This window comes from Lepisma saccharinum, chromosome 1 (genome assembly GCF_977018435.1).
Source record: "Lepisma saccharinum chromosome 1, izLepSacc3.1, whole genome shotgun sequence".
NCBI classification, from domain to species: Eukaryota; Metazoa; Arthropoda; class Insecta; order Zygentoma; family Lepismatidae; genus Lepisma; species Lepisma saccharinum.
Window position 1 is genome coordinate 222,512,428 of NC_139229.1, and position 24,395 is coordinate 222,536,822.

Here is a 24,395-nt window from a genome sequence, read left to right on the forward strand (position 1 = left end):
GACGTGGCGAATGTTGAACACTTGTTACACCCTGTTTGAACTTCTCTGCCCACTCGTACACTTGTGTTCGACTCCAACAGCTTTCACCATATTGCACTGCCATCCGACGGTGAATTTCGATTGGTTTCAACCCTTCAGCTAACATAAATCTAATGACACTTCGCTGCTCCAAGTTGGTGCAAACCTACAAGGGTGCCGCCATCTTGTTTAACTGATTCCCACACCCTGTTCGCGAGGCAGGCGTGCCAGGCCCATCTGTTAATAGTTCTATTACGCCACCACAAAATAACAAAGAAACACCAAACATGGTCGTATTTTCGATTTTTTATACAACTTTTCCGGTTATATATTGAATGTACCTTGTATCCTGATTATCTCTAACTGGAGGAGCCGGCCCCCGTGGCGGAGTGATTAGCACATCGCGTTACGACGCCAGGGGTCACGGGTTCGAATCCTGGCCTGGGCTTGTATGTTTGTGAGTATCCATTCATCAATTTTATCATACCATCACTCATCCCCATCTTCGCAAATTAGCCAAAAGTGGCACAAATGCAAAGTAAAATAAAGCAAGTCAATCAATCAATCTAACTGGAGGAATATCCCCGTGAGAATAACTTTCGACACACACTTTTCGTGCGAACTGCTTCAAGCTCTCCCCTTTTCCACGACACTCAGCGCAGACTTGGGTACCCAAACTATGTTAAACATTGATACATACACGTCGCACTGGTACCTGGCAACTGCTGGTCTGTAGCGTCCGAAGCGAGAACTAGCGTTGTCCGGTACTGTAAGACTTTCCCTGAAGTATTTTCCCACGTTCTACGTCTGTTTTTATGGTGCTCAATATTTCCTTCCTCCCCATGCATTACTTGTGTTTTATTAAAGTTTTCTCTTGTTTTTTCATTGCAGCTCTTCTTTATCATTATTATTCCTGCTTTAATCTGTGTTCTGTGCCTTTTCTATGCGAATTCCAATATGTATTATATTCCCATATTTCAAATACTCACCTTGTTTTACAGAGCGACAGCGACTGTGTGATGAAAATGGCAGGAAATGCATTACTCAAATGAAAGGTAAGCTTGATGCTATTAAAATGACTCTATTAATATTTTTTTCTAGTGGCATCCACAAAAAATCAAAGAAGTTAGATTTTCAGGGAGTGTGTATTTATGTTATGCTGACTTGGAGATAAACAGCATCTATATTTATTTATTTATTTATTTATTTAAGTATTCGATTATACTGCTGAAAAACTGCATGCAAGGCTTATACAGGAGTTACTTGAAATAGATAAATGACACATACATATTATACATAATAAAAAAAATAATTAAGTATGCTACGTGATAAACCACACTACGAAGACACATTTACTTTGAGATAAAAGAGTTACAAATTTTTAGAATTGAAATACAATCACTTAAACTAAAACACACATTAATAATAAAATTACACATGCTATTTTATTAATAAAAGGTCATTAGCCTCCAGCAGATTATCATCATATTTTGATATAAGAAAATTAAAATATCTATTATTTCTAAAATGGTAATTGACAGAAATTGCATATCTGTGTGCATAGTGTCGAGTCTTTGGAGTAAATTTAGATAATAAGTAGGGAATATAAGGTTTTCCATCAATTAATTTGCAAATAAGCATGTAATCGTTATCATTTCTTCTATCCGATAGGCACGAAATATTAATTCATCTAACAAATTATAATATTCATAATAAAATCTAAAAAGTCTGAATTTAAAGTACACAAATGAAATAAATCTTTTCTGTACAATTTCAAGCATGATTTTCTTTTTATTATTACATGCAAAATTCCAAGTTGTTGTACTGTATTCCAAAATAGGCCTTACATAGCCTACACAGTAAATAACTGAAGTATTAAGAATGGATTGTTTGAATTTGACCATTTGTTGACCAATATCTATACAGGGTATTCACGAAAGAATGGTGCGACTTCAAAAGTTAATAAAAATATTATTTCTCACCTTATACGAGTACAACATACACCGTCAGCGACGGCAACTTCTTATGCTTGCTGTGAGGCGGCTGGGCCAGTTTCCAAGGTGGTGTTGCAGCAGGAGAAGTTTCTGCGTGTTCTGTTTTCAGGTGTCTAGATGTGTGATTACAGTGCTGAATGAGTTCAGTGCACGGTTTAAAAGTGACGCACCACATGAGAATAACCTAACGTGGTTGTACCAGCAGTTTGTAAAAACTGGATGCTTATGTAAAGGCAAGAGTCTTGGTCGACCTCGTGTTTCTGCTGACAACACTGAAAAAGTGCGTGACGTGTTTCAGTGTAGTTCCCCAAGTCAGAGTGACTATAGCAATCAGGGTGCCCCGACTGAATACCAATTATGACGATTACGTTCTACAACTGGACGGAGCCCCCCTTCCCGCCCCATTTTCGCAGGTACGTTCCAGTGCTTCTCAATGGTGTTTTTCCACAGCGCTGGATCGGACGTGTTGCAAATCGAGGCAACAACCTTCTCCCTTGGCCACCCCGTTCGCCGGATCTTCCACCATGTGGCTTCATTCTTTGGGGACCCGTTAAAGGCAGTGTTTACGTATCACCATTCCCCATGTCTATCCATGAACTTCGTGATCGGATAACGCATGCACTGCAGGCTATTACAACGGATATGCTACACCGAGTCTGGAATGAGTTCTACATTGGAGGATTGTAATTAACGCATAAGAAAATTGGATAGTTGCCGCCGCAAACGGTCTATGTTTTGCCCTTGAGAAATATATGTTTTAATAACTTTTGAAAGCGCGCCATTGTTTTGTGTATGCTATGCCCTGAGTGTCGCCCATGCTACAGCCACCCAGCTCTCTGTAGCAGCCGATCTCTTAGCGCCAGTAAGGTCATCGCAGTCGTGAGCTATCGTGAGGAAAGACCCTTGAATTTTCACATATTGTACAGTCATAGAAAAAATAATCCGCCATCTGCAAAAGCATCAATTTTCAAAGAATTTATCTGGCATCCTACCGTTTTGGTGTTTAGCCTGTTTTTGAGACAGTTTCATTAGGAGTGAAATAATTTTCTTGGATTTTCACTCGTGGACGAAATCAAAAACAGTAGTATTGAAAAATATGGCAACGTTGCATATTCCTAAACTGTCATCCACCAGGAACGAAGAACGCAGGGGTTGAAGTGGTGCTTCACATTTCTTCGTTATTGATTGATTGATTTTATTTGTTTTTCTTCTCGTTTCTGCCAATTTTGGCTAATTCTGAAGATGAGGATGAAGGGTGATAAGATTAAACAGACAAAGGGACAATCGGAAACACAGATGGGCAGCACTTTACTGGCCGTAGGTCTAGACGCCAGAGCCACGTTAGTCTGCAAAATACAGCCCAGGCTGTACTACGTGGAAGTGAGTTTGACATTGACAAGGCACCGGAGTGTGGGGCCATACCCCCACAACCCCCTATATATGCATGATGGCATGGTGCAATGGGCACTGGGAACTTTACCTTTGCCTATCGTTTGCCTCGTAGAAATGCAAAGATTAATTACATAACGTTACTACTTTTTTATAATGTAATTTGTATCCATGTATTAATGTTGCTTTTAAAATAACGTACTCGTTTAACATTTCCTTTACTGTAACATGTTAAATAATTATTTAAAGAATTCGAAATAGACTGATAATTCGGTTCTTATTTAACATTCTTTTAAATCTGCTTTTTACAGATAAGTTGGAACCTGTAAACACCTTCAAGAAGAAAGAGAAAGGACTAAATTGCGAATGCCCTCTCTCCTGTAATCAGAACAGCAATCCAACAATCTACAGCTCGACGTAAGTACTTGAGAAATGCATTTCATGCACGCACAAGTCGCACTTAAGCCTCGTCCAGACCTTCGGCCGACGCCAGCGAAGTCGATTTTGAAACGTCCTCTTCTTTCGAAGATCCAAATTCCATCTTCCAAAATCTGAAAAAAATCATCAAAAATCGAACTTTTTTTTCTCGTTGTACCCTTTAGTCGTAACTAAACGTCTAAACTACCAAGGTTTTCTCCAAATAGTGGTTTTGGGGAATTGTTTTAACTGAATGATTTGTGAGGCGTTTTTGATATGTTGGAGGCGTGTGTCTGCAATAGAGCAAAATGACATTTGGGATGCATGTGGATAGATAGTAAACAAAAAAAATTTTAGAATCCTACGTTTATTATTTTATTGAGTGTTCCTACGTTTACAATCTTTATGATTAGTTACAAAAATGAAAATGTGAAACACATGGATGCTAACAAGTATATAAAAAACTTTAATTTTCATATATTTTTCCAGAGTTACTGAAAAAACTAAAGAACAAAAATAAGTTTGTAAACAAACTGTCAAGTACAATTTTGGGACTTTTTATTGTAAATACTCAGTGTTTCTGGTGAGAAGGATGCACCTCCATAGCCTGACAGTTTCTTGATGTCTAGTTGTGTACTTGAAACATTCAAGCGGAGATTCGACTCCAAATTCAGTCTATTAGCTATAGATTTCGAACGAGTATTTTATTTCAAGACGCATGAAACATTGAGTGTCAGTGACAAAATCAGCCTTATTTTCCTGTTGAGTGTTAAAGCTATAAAGTCTGAAAAAACGAAGTCTGCTCTACACACCTGCAGCAAAAATGTTGTCGTGTGGTAACTCTCGACATTTCTCTTCCTAACTGATCGCGTACGCGTACCAAGTTTGAGAACCACTGTTCTAGAATATTCACGTGAATCGTCGTTTGGTTAGCTTTTGTTGTTGTCTAGATATTCATAACATAAACTTATTTTCCAACACGGCGAAATCACACTAAACTAAAAGTCACTCGAGTGGCCTAGAAGTAATTCTAAGCATATGTACTTTTTGGAATCGAATTTGGATTTTCAAAACAAGAGGAAATTCCGAAAAAGTCTTCTGTAGTGTCGGCCAAAGATCCAACGGAGCCATATATCACTAACATCGATTTAATCACATGAAAGTTGTTTCAGAAGAAACAATGTTGATTTGTTTACTTCACTACAAGGAGCTGCATGCATTACTTAACCATAATATTCTCTCTGGGTACCAATCGCCACATTAGCACATCCTCCGATTATTCCTCATGTAAAAAGTGTAACGAATTGCTAATGAAGGATAATCTATATTAAAAGTAATTAGCATTTGAATACGAATTCAAATTCATTGTGCAAAAATTTCATACTTGTAACATTTATAGTTTTCTAAATATCCAAATCGATATAACCAATGTTATATTACAATATTTATTTTACTGACATTTTACCCACGAAAGCAGATATTTAAGTTTCGTCTGGCCCACTCCCTAACAAAAAATGTAAGCTCTTCCCACAAAACATCCATTTCATCCAAAACACTAGGTCTGCAAATGGTCAGTACCTCGCCATTGCAGATTTATACAGGGTGATTCATAAGTCCCAGGACACCCTTTTATCTCTGAAACGGATGCGGTAATGGCAGATCCAACTTCACCTGAGTACATCGGGGTAAGGGTAAGGGGCCTATGTGTGAGGGTGCTTCCGAGACATGGCAGCCATCTTGGATCGAGGTCAACTTTTCAAATGGCAAGGGGGCCATGTGGGGTATAAAAACATATAAGAATTTTCCAAGAAATGCAATGCTAGTAGTGTAAACCTATTGGTTCTACGCCACCCTTGTAGGTATGCCTAGTATTTAACCTCAGTTGTCACATATTTTGATGATTTTGATGATTTTTTATGGATTGTATTGCGTTCGACGATGTTCTAGCCCTATTTTTTGCTCAATCTTATTTTTGGAGCCTCACCTTTGTAGGTATGCCATGATCTTACGTGATATAACTTAACCTATTCACTTTTTACAGCCTTTTACGGGTGATTTTATAGCATTTGACGATGTTCTAGCCCTATTTCTTGCTCAATCTTATTTTCGGGCCTTATTTTTGTAGGTGGGGCCCTCAACCTAAACGCCTACGATGTATTTGGGTACCTTATTTTTCTTTAGGTGGGGGCCCTCAGCGTAAACGGCTACGATGTATTTTTTATGATGTGTGAGCCCCCCTTTTCACGATGTATGTCGTGGCATTGGTTCAATGCCCCAATACTTTTGGAGGGGCAACAGTGGGGGCTCGCAGTGTTGCCAACCCACCCCACGAAAATTTCACCATATGATATTTCACAGGCGAACCTAACCTACAAATAGAAGTTGGCACTACTCAGTATTGCCATAAATTTCTATAGTATAGTGATTTTTTTTTATGTGTGAAGAATGTTTGGATCTAAGGTCAGCGTAATTTTTATAGATTTATCCCATTTTTTTTCTTGTATCTAAAACTGTTCAGTCACTCTTTCATTCTTGACATCATACACAAAAGTTTTCTCTGCAATAAGAATGACGCTGCATAGAGTATCGGCAGGCAAGGCGTCATGGAACTCGCACACAATTTTGATGTTGGTACGATCGTTAACAACCACCTGCTTTCTCTTCGATGTGTTAATGACGAACATGGGTCTGCGAGCTATGAACTCATTCGGGTTGTAGTACACGTCCACATTGCCGGAGGTCACTCTCTTGTAAGCTGTGTATGCCTCGTACAGTTTCAGGTAGTCGTTGTTTGCAGTATTCAGGTTGTAGTTCTCACGTGGGAATATCTCGTTCCTGCCATTTTTGAGGTAGATGTTCTTGATCTTGCAGTTGTCGAACTGGCTCGAATCTTTTTCTTGGTTGTTGTCCTCCCCTGTCTGGAAGAGCACGACCACAAACTCTGGCATATCGTACCGGATGCTGTTAAACTGTGTGGTCACGTCAAATTCACAATGGTTGCCGGAAGTAGGTTTCTGTACACACTGGTAACCGTAAAATTGGATGGGTACTTGGGGATTCTTCAAAATGTCTGCTTTGTACTTGAGAGCGTAGTTAGTTTCGTATTCCACTACGGGCATGCGCAGCTCCATGGATTGGGTGATGAACTTGGCAGGATCGGGTAGTGTGTTGGGAAGTGCTAAACCGTCTGCACTCAAGGTGCTGTAACGCATCAGCGCATCGTTGTCGTTGGCGCTTCTGCGAAAAGTGAAGCGCAAACCACCCTTCCACATAATCTCTGTGTAGTCGGAGAAGAAGCCAGGAAGCAGGCGCATGGGAAACAGTACTGTGTGACTTTGAGTTTTGATTTTTGTACCTGCTTCGAATCCCCCTGTCTGGTAGTATGCTGCATCGGTCTTGAAGAGTTTCAGTGTTCCCACAGCTGTAGAGGTAATCCCGGGGTAGTCAACCCTATCGATGACGGTGCCATGCTTTCTAACTTCCACCTGTGAGAACAGGTACGGCACAAAATTATCTACAAGTCTTAAATTTGCATTGGCAAGGAATGCTTCGCCGTTGTCTCTCTTCACAACATCAAACTTGATATACAAATCAGCTCTGTGAGGGTGAATAAACCCGTCCCCGACGTCCACGTCGTATTCTATCTCTCAATTCGCTTCATTGAGGTTGGCAAATGTGCGACGATTGGGTGGGAAGGACTGCAACTCGTAACTTTCGATTTGCTCTATAATGGTTATTTATTATATGTTAATCTCCACGACGGCAGTGGTCGTGGCTCCTGCAAAATCAACCACCTCCCCCTTCTCGTTGGTAATTGCCAATTCTATGTTGTCTATGCGATTACGAGATACAGGAAAGTATATCGGTGGGGAGGGTGTGTAGATAATTGGCTCCATGAACTCAGAGTTTGGTTTGAACGTAGCGATAATACCTGTCTGCTCGTGACTCCCTGGGATGCCGTCCAAGAATTTGGTGATCATACCTTCTGCCACATTGCAATGTATGTTCAGAGTCTCGATGGCTAGAAATTTAGGAATGTTAGCACCGATGTGCTTGATGCCAGGTTCGAGCTTTGTGTTGTTCTCGAATCCCAAAAGCTCTCCGATGGTACCCAGGTCTACGGTTTCTGTGGCAGACACTAGTTCCACCCTGTGAGTTACAGAATTTTGCGACAACAGTACACTTCTTGGCAATTGAGTCTGCAAGGTAGACAAGTTGTACTGGCCAGGGGTGATGCTGATTTTTTCGCTTCCAATTTTGATGGTATTGTTATGTACCGTCACATTAGGTATCAGGTACATGCTGTAGAATGCACGAAGAGCAATAGATTTAGGATAGATGATATCGTCATGCAATGCGAGTTTCAGAGGCGAAGTCTCGCTTCTGAGATGGAATACACCCATAGTGCTTCAGGTGCCACAATTCTTTCTGGAAATCCTCGATTGTTGGGTTTTTAATTGCGAGAGGAAGACAAGCATGGAAACGCAGAGATGGCCACAGTTCACATCGCTGAAACCCTGGATGCGTTCGTCATTGTAGTAGAGGTTGACAACACTGAGATACTTTACCAACCCAGCAGGTGGTGTACCTCCGAATGAATCGAAAACAAATGCTTTGTTGTTGTTGACTTTCAGGTAGCATATTCAATGGGTACCTGGATTTTCGTAACTGTCCAGGTTAACCACGCCACACTTTTTTTTCTTCACAACAGAAGGTAGAGAATCAGACATGAAAACTCCCCTGAAGTGCTTGATCCCCAACGATTCGATCAAAGATTCAATATCGAAGTTGGACAGAGGCTCTTCTTTTTTTAAAACTTTTCCAAAGCTTCGAGGTTGTTTTTTCGCTTTTTGGTCACACCTTTCCCCTTCTTCTCCATAGCCAGGTTGTGGCGTTTCTGCTCTTCTAACTTGGCCTTGTTCTTTTTTGCATCGATGACGGTCTTGGCAATGGCGGCACTACCTCCTGCCAAGCTGCCTACAGAAACCCAAAGCTGCCAAGACAGCCGGGATGCTGAATATGAAACCTCCAGTCTTCTGCTGCTGTCGCGAACCTTGTAACCTCGTCAACTGAGGAATGCTGAGCAGCAATTTCATTCCATGACCTTTTGCCAAGCAGGAATGTTTCTTCTCGCGCTGCTTTTTGGTGAGCATTCCATCTAATATTCCGAGAGACTTGAGGTTTGCATAAGGTATTTGGTAAACGACACCTTTGGGCTTCATGGTGATAGTATGTTATTTATATATCGTGAGAGGGTAAGAAAAATCTCTGCTTTGCCTAATGCAATGAAGTGATGGTAGGTTGGTTATACAAGTTGCTTTTTTCACAAGGGTTATTTAGTTACAATCCCCACCCTAATTTTTGTTATGTGTTCATGTCGATGGTCGTACTCAATGCGGCAACCCGTTCACCTAGCGAGGCATCTCTGCTGACGATTATCCCGAAAGCCGCATGCTCCAACTTTCTGTCAGCATCATGACGTGCGTCAAGATATGTGTGAGCATTGTAGGCAATGTCGTGGTCCTTGCATGCTGCGTCCAGTGGGTTCACTCCCTTGTCTCCTCTTTCCAGTCGCTGTTCGAGTTTCGTACCCGGACCGCAGTACTGGTAACCTGGCAGGTGCATCTCGAAGGGTAGCTTGTTGATAATATCGTTCACCAAACCTCGACCCTCGGCTACATTCCAGAATTTGGGAGGCAGGATGTTGATGATTTTGATAAGGTAACCTATACCTTTTCTGTTGTTAACAATGAAGTTGGCAGGCTTGGTGCTAATCATGTCCATGATGCCCATCTTCTCGTTGTGGAAGTTGCGATTGCCTGCATTTTCTTCGCCTGCGATAACCAGCAATCGATCTACGTCTTCCTTACGTCGTCTACCCAAACAAAGTCCTTGAGCAAGGTGTTGTAGAGTTTGACACCGCTGCCAGTCTTGAGCTGGGTCCATATTGGCTTGATGAGGTTCCTGTAATACTTCTCACCGCTGCTAGATTTCACGCGATTCTGTGTTGCATCGTTGTTTTGGTACAGTGCGTCCGTCATGATCAAACTTTCTGTGCAACTTTGGTAATCCTCGACTGTATAATCTTTAGGTTGCTTCTTAGTGATAAGTTCCCACAGTCCCACCGTGCCAGGATACCTGGTCCAGCTGTTCTTCTCGCCCAAATTAACTTTTACATCGTCGCCCTCGAACGTGACTTTTGACTTTCCAATCTTCCAAACCACACCCTCGTTATGTTCCATGGTCGGGTACAATCCGAATACCTCGTATTTTTCGAATTTCCCGGTGCTTAGGTAATCCCTCGCCAACGGACCCAGCTCGACTAGCTTGTCCGAAGAGGTACTGCCTAGAGCCTGACGTCTCGGAGCCGGAGCAAGTTCGAACGGAGTAGTGTGAATGCTGGATATCGGTGTAGGTATGGTATAATTTCGAGCAGTAAGTGGCACAAAAACGTTGATTAACTCTTTGTTTTGCTCGGTATCATCTTTGATTTCTTTACCAAGTCCACTGATGGCATGGATGATAGGTTGGTCCTGACGCTTTTTCTCTTCGTAAATTCCACGATTCTCGGATTTCCAACCCATAAACCTTTTTGCCAGGTAGCTACACAGCTTTAGGTTGTCGTCTGCAAGTTTGCGTTCCATTTTTTTGTATGTAGTTATTTATAATAGGTCAAGACGTTTCTTGTAACGTTGCAACGTTTAGAAAATTATTAATTTTGTTTCTGTATTTTCCGTTATTGAGTTTCCTCGTCATGTCTATTGTGACAAATTCGAAATCATCTTGGTTCCAGCATGAAGAGCAAAATTTGGAAAACTGATTGTAGTTTATGTCCCCACCTACATAATCATCGTAAGCGTGTTTTAAATTGGTGTAGTCTTGACGAAACAAACAAATGAAATTAGCATTGTCTCGCAGTAGCTGCTTGGGGATTTTGGAAAAAGTCTGAGCAAGGTAGAAGCAGTCCATGCCACTGTGCCAACCCTGAGTAAAACAACTGGGAATTTCGTTCTGGTTCTCCAGGATCACATCGTCAAAAACTACCACCGAATTTTCGAGACAGCAGTCTAGTGGTATCACTTCAGAAGCAAATATAGCTATGCCTAGTCCCTCGTAAAGTTTCGACAGCTGGCGATACTTCGGTTGCTCCAAACTTTTGGAGAAAACATACAGGTGCCTGTTCTTCCAGTTTAACCAGTTGGGTGTAAGAAGAAAATTATCAATAAGTAACGTTGTGTTTCCATATCCAGAAGGTCCAACAATGAGGCAGCGAATGTTGTCGGGTAGAAGCTCGCCATTTTTTCTATCCTGACGTTTCGATGGAAATTCTGGCAGTCGGCGTACCACATCCCAAGCACCCGTTACACAATCACCTCGTTGGCGTCTATCCAACTTTTTTCCTCGAGTCCCAGCCATTTCACCAACAGTTTGTCACCTTTTCTACGTAATACTTTTTCAATAAGATACGTGTCGGGGTATTTTGTTTTAGAAAGTTCCTCTTCGTAAAAATCTTCCTTTCAGAATTTCGTCGCGATTATCTTTTATTATATACGTGTGACGATTTCCAGGTAAGACTCGAACTACGGTGAAAAGTTCCGTACTCCAATTTTCAGTGAAGCCTTTTTCAAACACACGCCTAAATTTACTGATTCTCACCTGATCTCCAATTTCGTATTTCGGTTTCTTGCTTGTAAATTTGTATTTTGAACAATAAACCGTAGAAATTAAACGTTGCTCGTCAGATTTGTTGACGTTAGCTGATTTCATGTTTATCGTGCGATGCAAACTGTGATTATAGCTGTTAACAAGTTCCGGAAGCATGTCAAGCCACTTGTAATTCCCCTGAAGCGTGAATCTTTTCCACATGCGTGTTTTGCGAGTGACTAAAGGTCGAGTAATGTTGAATATTTTGTTTTTGAATAAATTGCTGAAATACAGAGTTGCAGAATTCTTTTCCGTTGTCTGTTTGAAGAAATCGAGGTCACCTGCCGCTTTCATTGAAAATAGTTTTGAATGCTTCCACTACGCAGGTTCCTGTTTTTGCCCTGAGGGGTAAAGCCCAAGCAAATTTTGAAAATGTGTCTATAATGGTGAGAAGATACTTCTTTCCCTCGTTGATTTTATGTATTTTTTTTAAGTTGCCGCTGCTCATTTCCACAAGGTCAGCTTGCCACAGGTCGTCTATGCCTTTGGTTACTACCGCCAATCGTTTGTAGTTTCGCCGTGGAGGTTTGTGCAGCTCGTTCACAATAGTCGGCCTAGACATTGCGCGAAAATAAAAATTTAGCTTGGATGGGATTTCTGGCTGCAGACAATGCCGGGTTTTCTATGTACAGTTTGTCACCTATTTCTATGTCGATATTTTAAGTGGCATTTTCGGCATAGGCAGTCTCGCGAGTTTCGGGATGGGTGAAATCGACCAACTCCACTCCTCTTATTTTAGGCTCGTCACCGATGTTCGTCATGGTCATGGTTGGGTAGTGGGTTGCGTGAGGCAAAGAACAGTAGGAAATCTTGACGAACTGAAGTGTGCCAGCGATGAAAAACTGGTGATAGGGTTTGGTAGGAGTCAGCATGTAGAGTTTGGCACCCGGATGGAAGAGCGAGGAAAACTCTCTGTTTGGAATGCTGTACAGTTCGATGACAACAGTGGACTTGAGATTGTCGATGCTTGCGTTCAGGGTGTTTACATTGGTTCGAACCTCGTTCTCCACATCTTCCAATCTAGCATTTATTGATTCCAGATGCTCCTCGATAGCACGGACAACAGTGTCGTAATCGGGCTTGATCTTCACATCGACAATAAGCCTCTTGAATTTTTCGTTTAACTCATGTAGTTGGGTACTGAAATTGGCTATGGTCGATTCCTGGCTCGACTGGATGCTGCCAATTTGCTCTTTCAACTTGGAGCTCTGGGTTGCAAGGTCGTGGACCTGGGTTCTAATTTCTAATTGGTAGGCAAGGTTGCAACAGACTCCCGAAGCAATTCAATTTCGGTTTGGATGTTTTTGATGTCGTCGGATTTGAGTATTCGGTTGAGAGCCCTCTTCACGTTTTCAATTCCTGCGAGGTAGGCAGGGTGGCCACCGTGTTTTGGAGCGACTCCAAAGCTTTTTCATCGCGTCCAACTCTGAGGCAGCAGCAGCAGCGCGTATGCCTTCTTGTAATTGTGTTATGTCGTCCTGGGTGGGTTTGGATTGTTGCAAACTTTCCAACTTAGTCTGTATGTCGTCGATCAAGTGATGAAAATACAACAACTCGGATTCGGTGTTGAGATTTTCCAACTTGGTGATCTGCTGTTGGACGCTAGCCAGAGTATCCCTGACGCCAGGCAGTTTGGATTCCAGTACTTTGTGTACGTTTGCCAGATCATTTTTGATGACGGCGAGAGCATCCTCAATGTGCGTTATGGTGCCTTGCAACTTCCCGAATTCCTCGTAGGTCTCAAGTTGGAGTTTTATGTTGGCCACGCTACGGGCAATAGCATTCAGCTCGCTGGACGAAGGTAGATTGTTGATGAAGTCCTGTAGCGATTGGAGTTTAGTTTTAACTTCGTTTATGGCTGCATGCAAAGCGTACGTTTGAAGCTCAGTCTTGATGCTTTCCAACGTAGGAATTTCGAACGATTGAAACTGTTCGTGCAATTTGGCAATACTGACATTCACGCGATCGTAGTCATCTTGAGTTTTTATACTCTGGATAATGTTTTGCAGTTCAGTCTGGATGGTGCTCGTTTGGTCCTGCAAGTGTCGCTTCAGCTGTTCCACATCGGAGGTCTGCGTTTGCTGCAGCTTCACAAGTTCGTTTTGGAGCTTGCCTACACTCAATGCCAGGTTCTCGAGGATGTCTATTGACGCGAGGTCGGTGTACTTTTGCAGCAGCGATTTAAGCTTGGCTTCGATCTTGAGTACGGGGTCCAGGCACTGAGACTGCAGGCTGGCTATCTCTGGCTGGAGACCGGATTTGAGCGTGGACTGCAGAGCTTGCAGGTCGCTTCGCAGCTTCTTCACCCTGACGTCGAGCATGAGAAGCTCGTCGTCGTGGTCGTCGCGTGTCGTGTGACCAAAGATGTCATTAGGCATTGTTGCTAAAGTTATTTATTATAGGGTAGGTGATTTTCATTTCTATGAAAAGAGTGATGAGTTTGTCACAGTCGTCCAAGAGCTCCACGTACAGGCTATCGCCAGCAGACACATCGTACGTTGTAGTCGCATCCATCCTATCATGCTTGATGCGATAGATGTTCTTGCCTGAGGAAACCTTGACCTCCCCTTTGTTCTCAGGGTTCATGTTGAACTGCAGTTTGCCAGAGATGAGGAACTGGTAATAATTCAAGTTTTGTTGAATACATAGAAAGTTTTGCCCACGTCATCGTCGTACTGGGTCAGGATGCTATTGAGATGAATAATAAGCAAACCGTTGACTTTAGATAGTAGGGAGGGCAACAGGTCCAAGTTTGGAGGTAATGATGATGGTGCAGTATTTTGTAGGATACTCAAGTACTGGTTAGTTTTAGTATCCAACTAAGTACTGGTTAGCCCTGGTGGCTAAAATAGTAAAATTCGTCTACCTACAATGCCTCAAAACAAGAGAATCTGTCACTTGACTCTTCACTTGACTCTTGTCTTCTTATAAAATATTTTTAATAATGATAATAATAATCGTCTATCCTATCTGAATTATTAGTTACGAGAAAAATTTGGGGGAGAACATACAGAGCTGTAGTATTGTTATGGGATGACTATTCTCCAGACCAAGATAGTTTATTCAGCTAGTGTTATGTCTGCTTTAGACCAAAGCATTTTCCTTTGCATTTTTCTTAATCTTTATGTCATGACCAAAAAGCTACCGTGTAAAGTGAGAAATGTTATGGCATTTCAGATGCCATGGCATTTCTCAAGGATAGAACCGATTCCATTTTCGTAGCATAACTAATCATAGTTACGAGTGCAAATGTAATGGCGGTTGCGTGAGATTTAAAGAACTTATCACCAGGTATCACTTCACACTTTTAAACCACGATAACTATTCAACCGAGAGGAATATTGCTTCGTATTAAATAGTTTAAGGTAGAGAAGAATGGCGCTGATTAAATTCATACTTTACAACGTTTACTGTACACGTATTGAAGAATATTTTTTAAAAAAAGGTAAAGTGCTCCCCTGTGCATAGCACCACGCCATGAAGGCGTATGAAGAATATTTTAGCATTTTTAATTGTAAACACCGTGCATACATCATTGACTATGTAACTCGACGTGCCTTTTGTGCTGTATGTATTGTACATTGTAATTGAAACAGGCAACCGAAATTTTCCATAAAATGCTTTCGCGTAAAGTAATGTCTGTTATAAGATTTTTGGAAGCATTTAAGTAGAATTTATGCCAGCAAAACTGTTAAAGGAAATGCTTTCGTCTAAAGCCGGCTTATTCTGATGTCAATACGGTGACCTCACGTGTTAGATGAATCGACCGGCTGCCACAGTTCATATGCCATGGTACAAACAATAGAAGGTCACAGCGATAGTTTGGAAAAGCTGTAATTATCTATAATTTGTCTCTCTGTTCTGATTTGTCGTGTTCGAGTTGGAAAAATGGAGAAGGTTTGGGAGAAATCCGTTGCTAACAAATGATAATTGTGTTTTGTATTTGTTTGCAACATATTACGATATTGCGTAGGCATAATATTACCGGGAGATTGATGAGTTGATATACTGACCGCGTGATAATCAAGCGGTGCCCGATAATTGATGGGTTGATATATTAACCGCACGAGCTCCGTGACAGTCTAGCAGAGCCTAGCAACTGACGGGTCGATATAGCTAACACGTGAGGTCATCGTATTGACCAGTTGGTTAGAGCCGCATTGCGATAAAATTGCACTCAGTTAGTTGCATGGGTGAATTCTACCTATGTAGACAGTATTAAGAGCAGCAGCAATGGTACAGGTACGTCTAGACTAGACAAACTGTGTAGCAGAAAATAGTTGGCCAAGACGTGAGAACTCTGCTGCCTAAGCACATATACAGTTTGTCAAAATAATTGGCTTAAGTGAGTTTTTCTTTATAGATCCAGTGTTGTCTAGTAAATTAAGGGTTCCTAGTTTGATTCCCGGGAAAGGATACCCTCTCTGTATTAAAATTGTTCACAGACAGCAGTGTAGTGGCCTAGTAAATTAAGAGATTCTCGGCAACTGGACTGTATTAAAATTGTTCTGTGACGCGCTCATTCTTCACACCAAATGCAAAAGTCTTCTCTGCAATAAGAATAATAATACACAAAGTGTTGTCGGGCAGAGGCTAATGGAATTCGCACACAATCTTGATATTAGTTCTATCAGTGACCCCCACTTGTTTCCTTTTCGATGTGTAGATGACAAACATAGGTCTGTGCACCGTGAATTCGCTGGGATTGTAGTATACATCTATGTTTCCCTCAGTTACTCTCTTGTATGCTATGTATGCTTCATATAATTTGAGATAATCATCCTGTGCTATGTCAAGATTATAATTCTCGCGAGGGAAAATTTCATTGCGCCCATTTTTGAGATAGACATTTTTGATCTTGCAACTGTCAAATTTGCTGGAATCTTTTTCCTGATTTTTCTCTCCCTCCCGATCTGGAACAGCACAATTACGAAATCTGGCATATCAACTACTGAATTGATTTGTGGCGTCAAATTCGTAATGCCCACCAGATGCTGGTTTCTGGACACACTGGTAGGTGTAAAACTGGATGGGCACTTGTGGATTTTTCAGAATATTCGCTTTGTATTTGAGGGCATAATTAGTCTCGTGTTCCACTACTGGTATCCTCAGCTCTATGGTATTGATGATACACTTGGCTGCTTCGGGTAAGGTGTTGGGGAGTTCTGTGCCATCTGCGTTCAAGGTACTGTAACGCATTAGAACGTCGTTGTCGTTGGCTGTCCTGCGAAAAGTGACCCTTAAACCACCCTTCCATATGATGTCCTTGTAGTCGGAGAAGAAACCCGGCAACAGGCGCATGGGAAACAGGACTGTGGCTCTTTGTTAGGATTTTGGCTCCTGCCTCCTGCCTGGTAATTGGTCGCATCTACTTTGGAAAATTTCAGTTTTCCTATGGCAGTAGAAGTGATGCCCGGATAGTCTATTCGATCTATCACAGTACTGTCTTTTCTGATTTCTACTTGAGAGAACAAGTGTGATGCAAAATTATCTACTAGTTTCATGTTTGCACCGGGGAAAAAAACCTCGCCGCTCTCATTTTTCACCATTTCAAATTTGATATACAGATCGGCCCTGTGAGTGAGCACAAAGCCGTATCCAACGTACACATTTATTTCTATCTCTCGATTAGGCTCGTTGAAATTGGAAAAAGTGTGGCGATTGGGAGGGAAAGACTGCAATTCGTAACTCTCGATATGCTCCATGTTGATGGTTTTTTTATATATTAATATCTATGATTGCTGTTGTGGCAGCACCAGCAAAATCTACCACTTCTCCCTTTTCATTGGTTACCATCAACTCTATATGGCCTGCCGGACCCTGTGGCCGAGTGGTTAGCACATCGCGCTGCGACGCCAAGGGTTCCAGGTTCGAATCCCGCTCGGGATTGTTTTTTTGTGAATGTCCATTTATCAATTTCATCATTTCATCACTCATCTCCATCTTCGCAAATTAGCCAAGAGGTACAAAACGCAAAGTAAAATAAACTAAATATGGCCTATGCGATTCTGACATGCTGGAATTTAGATCGGTGACGAGGGTGTGTAGACGATCGGCTCCATGAACTCGGAACTCGGTTTGAAAAGTCGCTATGATTCCAGTTTGTTTGTGACTGCTTATGCCGCCATCGGAATTGGTAATTATCGCTTTTGCTACATTAGAATGGATATTCAGAGTCCCTATGGCTAAGGATTACTTATGTGTTTGATGCCGGGCTCGAGTTTGGTGTTGTTCTCAAAACCCAGTAGCTTACCGAGTGTACCCAGATCCACTGTTTAAGTTGCAGAAACCAATTCCCGTCCGTATGTAACGGAGTTTTGTGATAGGAAGACTCCTCTCGGCAGTTGAGCTTGTAATATAGATAGATTATATTGAGCAGGAGTGAAAACAATTTCTTCATTGACTACTGTGACCCTATCAATTATTGAGTTCTGTGATATTGGAAATAAGAGACATACTGTAGAAAGCGCGAAGACCTATGATTTAGGATAGATTATATCATCGTATAAGCTGAGTTTCAATACCGAAGTCTCGCTGGTGAGATGGAACACTCCTATGATGCTTTAGATGCCACAGTGTTTTCTGGAAATCTTCGATTGATGGGTTATTTATTCGAGATATGAAGGTTAGCATAGACACGCATAGGTGGCCACAATTTACATCCTCGAAACCCTGGATGCGCTCCTCACTATAATAGAGATTAGGAGTATTGAGATAACTGACTAAATCTGTTGGTGGTATGCCACCCAAAGAATCAAAAACAAAAACAGTGTCAGCTTCTTTGTAATAACAGATCCAGTGAGTGCCTTGATTTTTTGAAACTATCCAAATTAACTACTCCACACTCTTTTTTTATATGGTCCCTTGATAGGAAGAGAATTCGACATGAAAACACCCCTGAAGTGTTTTCATTGTTCATTGTTTTCAAATTTTCCACATCAATGTTGGAGAGCGTTTCTTTTTTATATTTTCTCAGAGCTTTGATGCTCTTGCCCTTTCTCTCCATTGCCAGATTGTGGCGCTTCTGCTCTTCCAGTTTGGCTTTGATCTTTTTTGCATCGATGACTGTTTTTGCTATGGCAGCGCTACCCCCTGCTAAGCTCCCCAAGGCGCCCAGAGCTGCTAGGATGGCGGGAATACTGAAAATGAAATCACCGGTGTGTTTCTTTTTTCTGGAATTCTGCAATCTTTTCAATTGAGGTGTACTGAGAGTTAATTTCATTCCTTGACCCCTACTCAAACAAGATTTTTTTCTCCTGTTGTTTCTTGGTGAGAAGATTGTCTAGGAATCCCAGAGATTTCAGATCCGAGTAAGGTACTTTGGTATACGATACCTTTAAGTTTCATGATGATAAAAGTAAAAAAAAAAAAAGTAAAGTGTTCCCCTGTGCATAGCACCACGCCATGAAGGCGTATAGGGGGTGTGGGGGTAACGCCCCACACTTTCTTGATCCGGTCGTGAGTGGGGGTGATGTGATCAGCATCACGCCCCTGACCGCCTTTACCCCCCAGGGTTTCCCCCAGGTACCCATGTTATTCGACGCTGGGTAGGCGCCGGGGCCGCTTCCACCGTTAGAAAAGTTCCCGGATTTGAACCGGCCGGGGATCGAACCCGGGACCTTGAGTATGGTAGTCAGACGCGTTACCGACTGAGCCACCGCGGCCTATGATGGGTTTCATGATGATGGGTATTTATATATGTACTAGATATTATAGTCCCCACCCCAATTTTTGTTTTGTGTTCATGGCGATGGTTGTACCCAGTGCTGCTATTTGTTCACCTAATGAGGCATCTTTGCTGATTAGTCTTCCAAATGCCGCTTGCTCCAATTTTTGATCAGCTTCATGACGGGCACCGAGATCGGTGTGAGTATTGTAGGAAATATCATGGTATTTACAAGCTGTATCCAAAGGATTGATTCCTCTGTCTCCTCTCTCCAGTTGCTGTTCTAGTTTGGTACCTAGACCACAGTATTGGTAACCGGATAAGTGCATCCCGAAAGGAAGTTTGTTGATGATGTCATTAACTAAACCCCAACCCTTCCAGAATATGGGGGAAGAGTATTGATAATTTTAATTAACTATCCTATGCCTTTACTGTCATTTACAATAAAATTGGCTAGTTTGGCACTGATCATATCCACAATGCCTATTTTTTCATTATAGAAATTATTGTTGCCAGCATTTTCCTCTCCTGCTATGACCAACAATCTATCTATGAGTTTTCTCACATCATCCACCCACACAAAGTCTTTGGGTAGATGACTGTAGCGTTTCATGCCATTGCCGGTTTTGAGTTGGTTCCATATAGGTTTGATCAGATTCTTGTAATTGTCCCCACTGCTAGATTTAACTCTGTTCTGACTGGCATTATTGTTTTGGTACAGACATCAGACAGTATCAAACTGCGTAACTCTGGTAATCTTCATCTGTATAATCTCTGGGGTGTTTCTTGGTGATGAGTTCCCACAGTCTCACAGTGCCGGGATATATGGACCAGCAATGTTTTCCACCAAAATTGATATTCACATCATCCCCTTTAAATGCGACTCTAGATTTTTCAATTTTCCAAACCACTCCCCCCTCGTTAGTCTCCATGGTTGGATGCAATCCAAACACCTCATCTTTGTCGAATTTCCCAGTACTCAGGTAATCTCTCGCCAAGGGACCCAACTCAATTTTCTCTGAAGTGGGTTCTCGTATGGCCGTAGGTGGTTGTTGGAGTACAAGAGGAGTGTGAATACTGGATAGTGGTATAGTAGGAAAATCTGGATAATTTTTAGCAGCAAGAGCTCATTCATGAGATCCTTATTTTGTTCTGTGATACCCTTAATTTCTCTACCAAGACCGCTGATGGCATCAATAATTGGTTGGTCCTGACGCTTGTCCTCTTCATAGTATCCTCGATTCTCGGATTTCCAGTCCTTAAATCTCTTGGCCAGATACTCGCGCATTTTCAGATTGTCTTCGATTTTATGTTTTGTAATTTTGATTAGGGGTTATTTATAACGTCACGACGTATCTCATATCGACTCCACATTTATAAAATTGTTTATTTTGTTTCTTTATTTTCCATTGTTTGGTTTTCGAGTCATATCGATTGTACCAAATCCGAAATCATCTCTGTTCAAGCAGGAATTGCAGAATTTCGAAAATTGATTGTAGTTTAAATCTCCTCTTACATAGTCATCATACACATGTTTAAGATTGGTTTGGTCCTTACGAAAGAGACAAACTAGATTTGTATTATCGCGAAGTAACTGTTTGGGAATCGTGGAATAAGTCTCAGCCAGATGAAAACAGTCCATTCACCTGAGACGGCCCTTAGTGATAAAATTACGAATTTGATTTTGATTTTCCAAAATCACATCGTCGAAGACCACAACTGAGTTTTCGAAACAGTGGCTTTATTTCTGATCCAAAAGTGGCTATGCCCAGTCCCTCATATAATTTCATAAGCTGCTGGTATTTTGGTTGCTCCAAACTTTTTGAGAACACATACATGTATTTATTCTTCCAGTCTAACCAATTGGGAGCGAGCAGAAAATTATCTACAAGCAATGTCGTTTTTCCACAACCACATGGATCCACAATGAGGCACCGGATATTGTCACGTTTCCTAGTTTCTAGTAAAACAGGCAAGCGCCTCACCACATTCCATGTTGCTGTCATAGAATCACCTGGTCTGCATCGATCCAACTTTTTCCCGAAAATCCCAGCCATTTCACCAATGGCTCATTGTCTTTCTACGTAAGACATTCTCGATGAGATATGTTGTCTGGGTATTTAGTTTTGCTGAACTCCTCTTCATAAAAGCGCCATTTAAATATTTCATTGCGATTGTCTTTTATTAATATATGTATGCCTATTCCCTGGTAAGACTCGAACGACAGTGAACAACTCTGTGCTCCAAGTTTTGGTGAAACTCTTTTCAAACAAGTGTTTCAATTTGCTGACTCTTACTTGATCTTCTATTTTGTACTTGGGTTTCTTGGTTGTGGGTCGATATTTGGGTCAGTAAACAGTGGAAAATCAATCGCACATCGTCAGATTTTGTCACCTCAGCAGGTTCTATGTATCGAGTTATTGTAATTATGAACAAGATCAGATAAAATTTTTACCCACTTATAGTTACCCAGCAAACTGAACTGCTTCCACATATGATTTTTCAGTGTCCTGTTGAATCGCTCAATTATGCTGGCTTTCAAATTACTGTGGAATAATGCCGAATATTATACTGGTCCTCTGTCTGTCTGTAAGTGATGGGGTATTCTGCCTTGCTCGAAAATAGACTTTGAGCCCTTGGTGACACAAGCCCCTCTTTTAGAATCCAGAGGAACAGCTTATTTATTAAAAGTGTCTATTACAGTGAGCAAATACTTAAAACAATGATATATCTTATGCAAATTTTTCAAATTTCCTGTGCTCATCTCTACCAGATCCGCTTGCCGCAGATCATCAATTTCTTTTGTTACCACAGATAGTCGCTTGTAGTTACGACGAGCTGGACTGTGTAGTTCGTTGACTATATCTTGTCTAGACATCAAGTGAGGTGAGAGAAGATTGCATAAAAGGTATTATCCTCGGGGTACAATTGTTGGACTTCGAATAGTAATTGATCACCAGTTTCGACATTAAAAACAGACAATTGTTCATCCTGGTGTATTTTATATTTGTTAGTGGTATTGTCCCAATATGCTATTGGTATTCGAAGTGCTCTGAACACACCATCTCTTCTTTGTATGGTGAAGAGCAGCAACTCGGAGTGTTTTACCAGGTTTGTCCCCAGAGGCCGCAACTTCAGATAAATATTTGGGAAAGGGGGTGAAGCAAGATTGACAATATTTTTACGCATAATGTATATACTTCTTGAGGAATTGAGCGCGGGGAAGAAAGTGCCTTACCCTCCTAAGTCAGCGCCTATGTTTGTCCCACAAATAATATAAAAGCATAAAAATATGTAGAGCGAAACACGAACTGGCTTCCTTTCACGCATTCTCACATTTCTAGTAACATATATACATAAAGTAGTTACGTGTTTCACAGTAGAAATGTAGGTACACAATTAATAAATACATATCTATGAAAAGAAACATCCGATCCTGGCTCTTCCAGGGTTATGCAGTTATATACACTGCAAGAAATAACCATACTTACGGCTACCGTGCATATAGCCAACGGGTCCTTGCCGTACACGAAGACCTCGTGTGTGGCTTCACTCGACCGTGGTGAGTCAGCTATCTACTTATTTATATATCATTGGGCGTTCAGGTAGGTAGTGAGTGCATGCAAGTCTCGTCACTTTCCTATTCAATTACATCCTCACACCCTTTTTGTTACCCTGTGTTAATTTTCAGTGAAGTGTAAGTAAACTTTCAATACTGCAACGAACAGTTCCAGTGCATCAGTGTCGTGACAAAACAGTTTGAATTCTGGTTAGCAACAATGAATGCAGAGACTGAAAAGGCTTATCGTTAAGCGGTGACAAGTAAAGGCTCGAGTTACGCTTTTCAGAGCATACATTGATAGCCTCACGGAAGAGCATGGAATCGCACAATTAACATTACGTCACGAGAAATTTGTTGAATCGTGGAAAGACTTCGAAAACATTCAGTCAGAAATCGAACTTTTGCAAGATGAGTCATTACAGGAACAGGAAGGTCAAGAAAGGGAACACTTCGAAAATAGTACCGGCTAGTTGGCTGCACTTTTTGACACTCTGTGCAGTGCAGGTGTATCCAGTGTCAGGGTGGTGCAAGGAAATTACGTTCAACCAACTAGACGGAAAGCGGTGTTCGAGTTCAGAAGATTCAACAAATGCCTGTCTGCTGCTTTAAACGGTCCTTTGATTAGTTAGCACGCACCACGTCACCATACACCAAACATACACCGGTCCAAAAGGTAGTGCAGACGGTGCAGACGGTGCAGACACCAAATACACTACTTGACCCGAAATCAACGAAAGACGACTCGGTGTTGCACCGTGCAACCAACTAGACGCTTCGGTGCAAAGAGAGTCAAAAAGTGCATCGATGTAGACGGGCCTAATGCATATTTTGAGTTAGCGGTGCGCGCACAAACTGTACTCCAGTCGCACGCAACGTCTAAAATTCACAATGAACTGCCAAAAGATACACAGGACAATATGGCAGTAAAATTGCCAGTGATAAATCTGCCGTTATTTCATGGACATTATGATGAATGGTTGTGTTTTTCTGACACGTTTCAAGCACAAATTCATAACAATTTGTCATTGCAAGCTATTCAGAAATTTCACTACTTGCGTTCTTCGCTGCAAGGGAAGTCATTCAAGCGCTCGAGATCTCTGCACAGTATTACGAAACGGCGTGGTCACTTCTAAAGGAGCGGTTTGAAAACAAAAGGTACATTGTAAACTAACACATAAAGGCATTGTTTGACTTACCGCCTGTAGAAAGGGAATCGGCTGCCGCTTTGAAGCGACATCTAGACAGCATAGTGAAACATTTACGTGCTTTAAATCGCTTGGTCAACCGAAAGACAATTGGGACGTTCTTCTTTTGCATTTTGTCACAAAGAAATTAGATAGGGTTGCTCATAAAGAATGGGAATAAACAATTCTAGGTACAGACGGAATCAAATGAAATGTACTTCCCTTTTCCTACCAACTCAGAAGCGAGTTGGAAACTCTTCATTGCTCCTGTATAGATAAGAAAGTGGGGGAGGGCTGTAGCAGACAAGCCCATCACACAAACTTGTTTCCGGCAAGCTTTATGTTGGAGTCTTGGCAGTTTGTGGAAGGATTTTGTGTTCCTACCACCACCCCCTCCCTGCCTGCCCCCCCTCTCTCTCTTTCTCTCTCCGTGAGGGCCAGGTCCTACCTACCGACTGCCG

General features: G+C 41.6%; 1 protein-coding gene across 1 annotated transcript in view; it reads left to right on the forward strand.

Moving 5' to 3' along the window:
• LOC145992018 (uncharacterized) overlaps nucleotides 1-24,395 on the forward strand; it is an 87,692-nt gene that overhangs the window by 41,480 nt on the left and 21,817 nt on the right. The window contains exons 2-3 of the mRNA XM_083128036.1: nucleotides 1,020-1,073; nucleotides 3,713-3,818. Of these exons, the coding sequence (XP_082984162.1) occupies nucleotides 1,067-1,073; nucleotides 3,713-3,818 (113 nt within the window). The 5' untranslated portion in view covers nucleotides 1,020-1,066. The remainder of the gene's footprint in view (nucleotides 1-1,019; nucleotides 1,074-3,712; nucleotides 3,819-24,395) is intronic.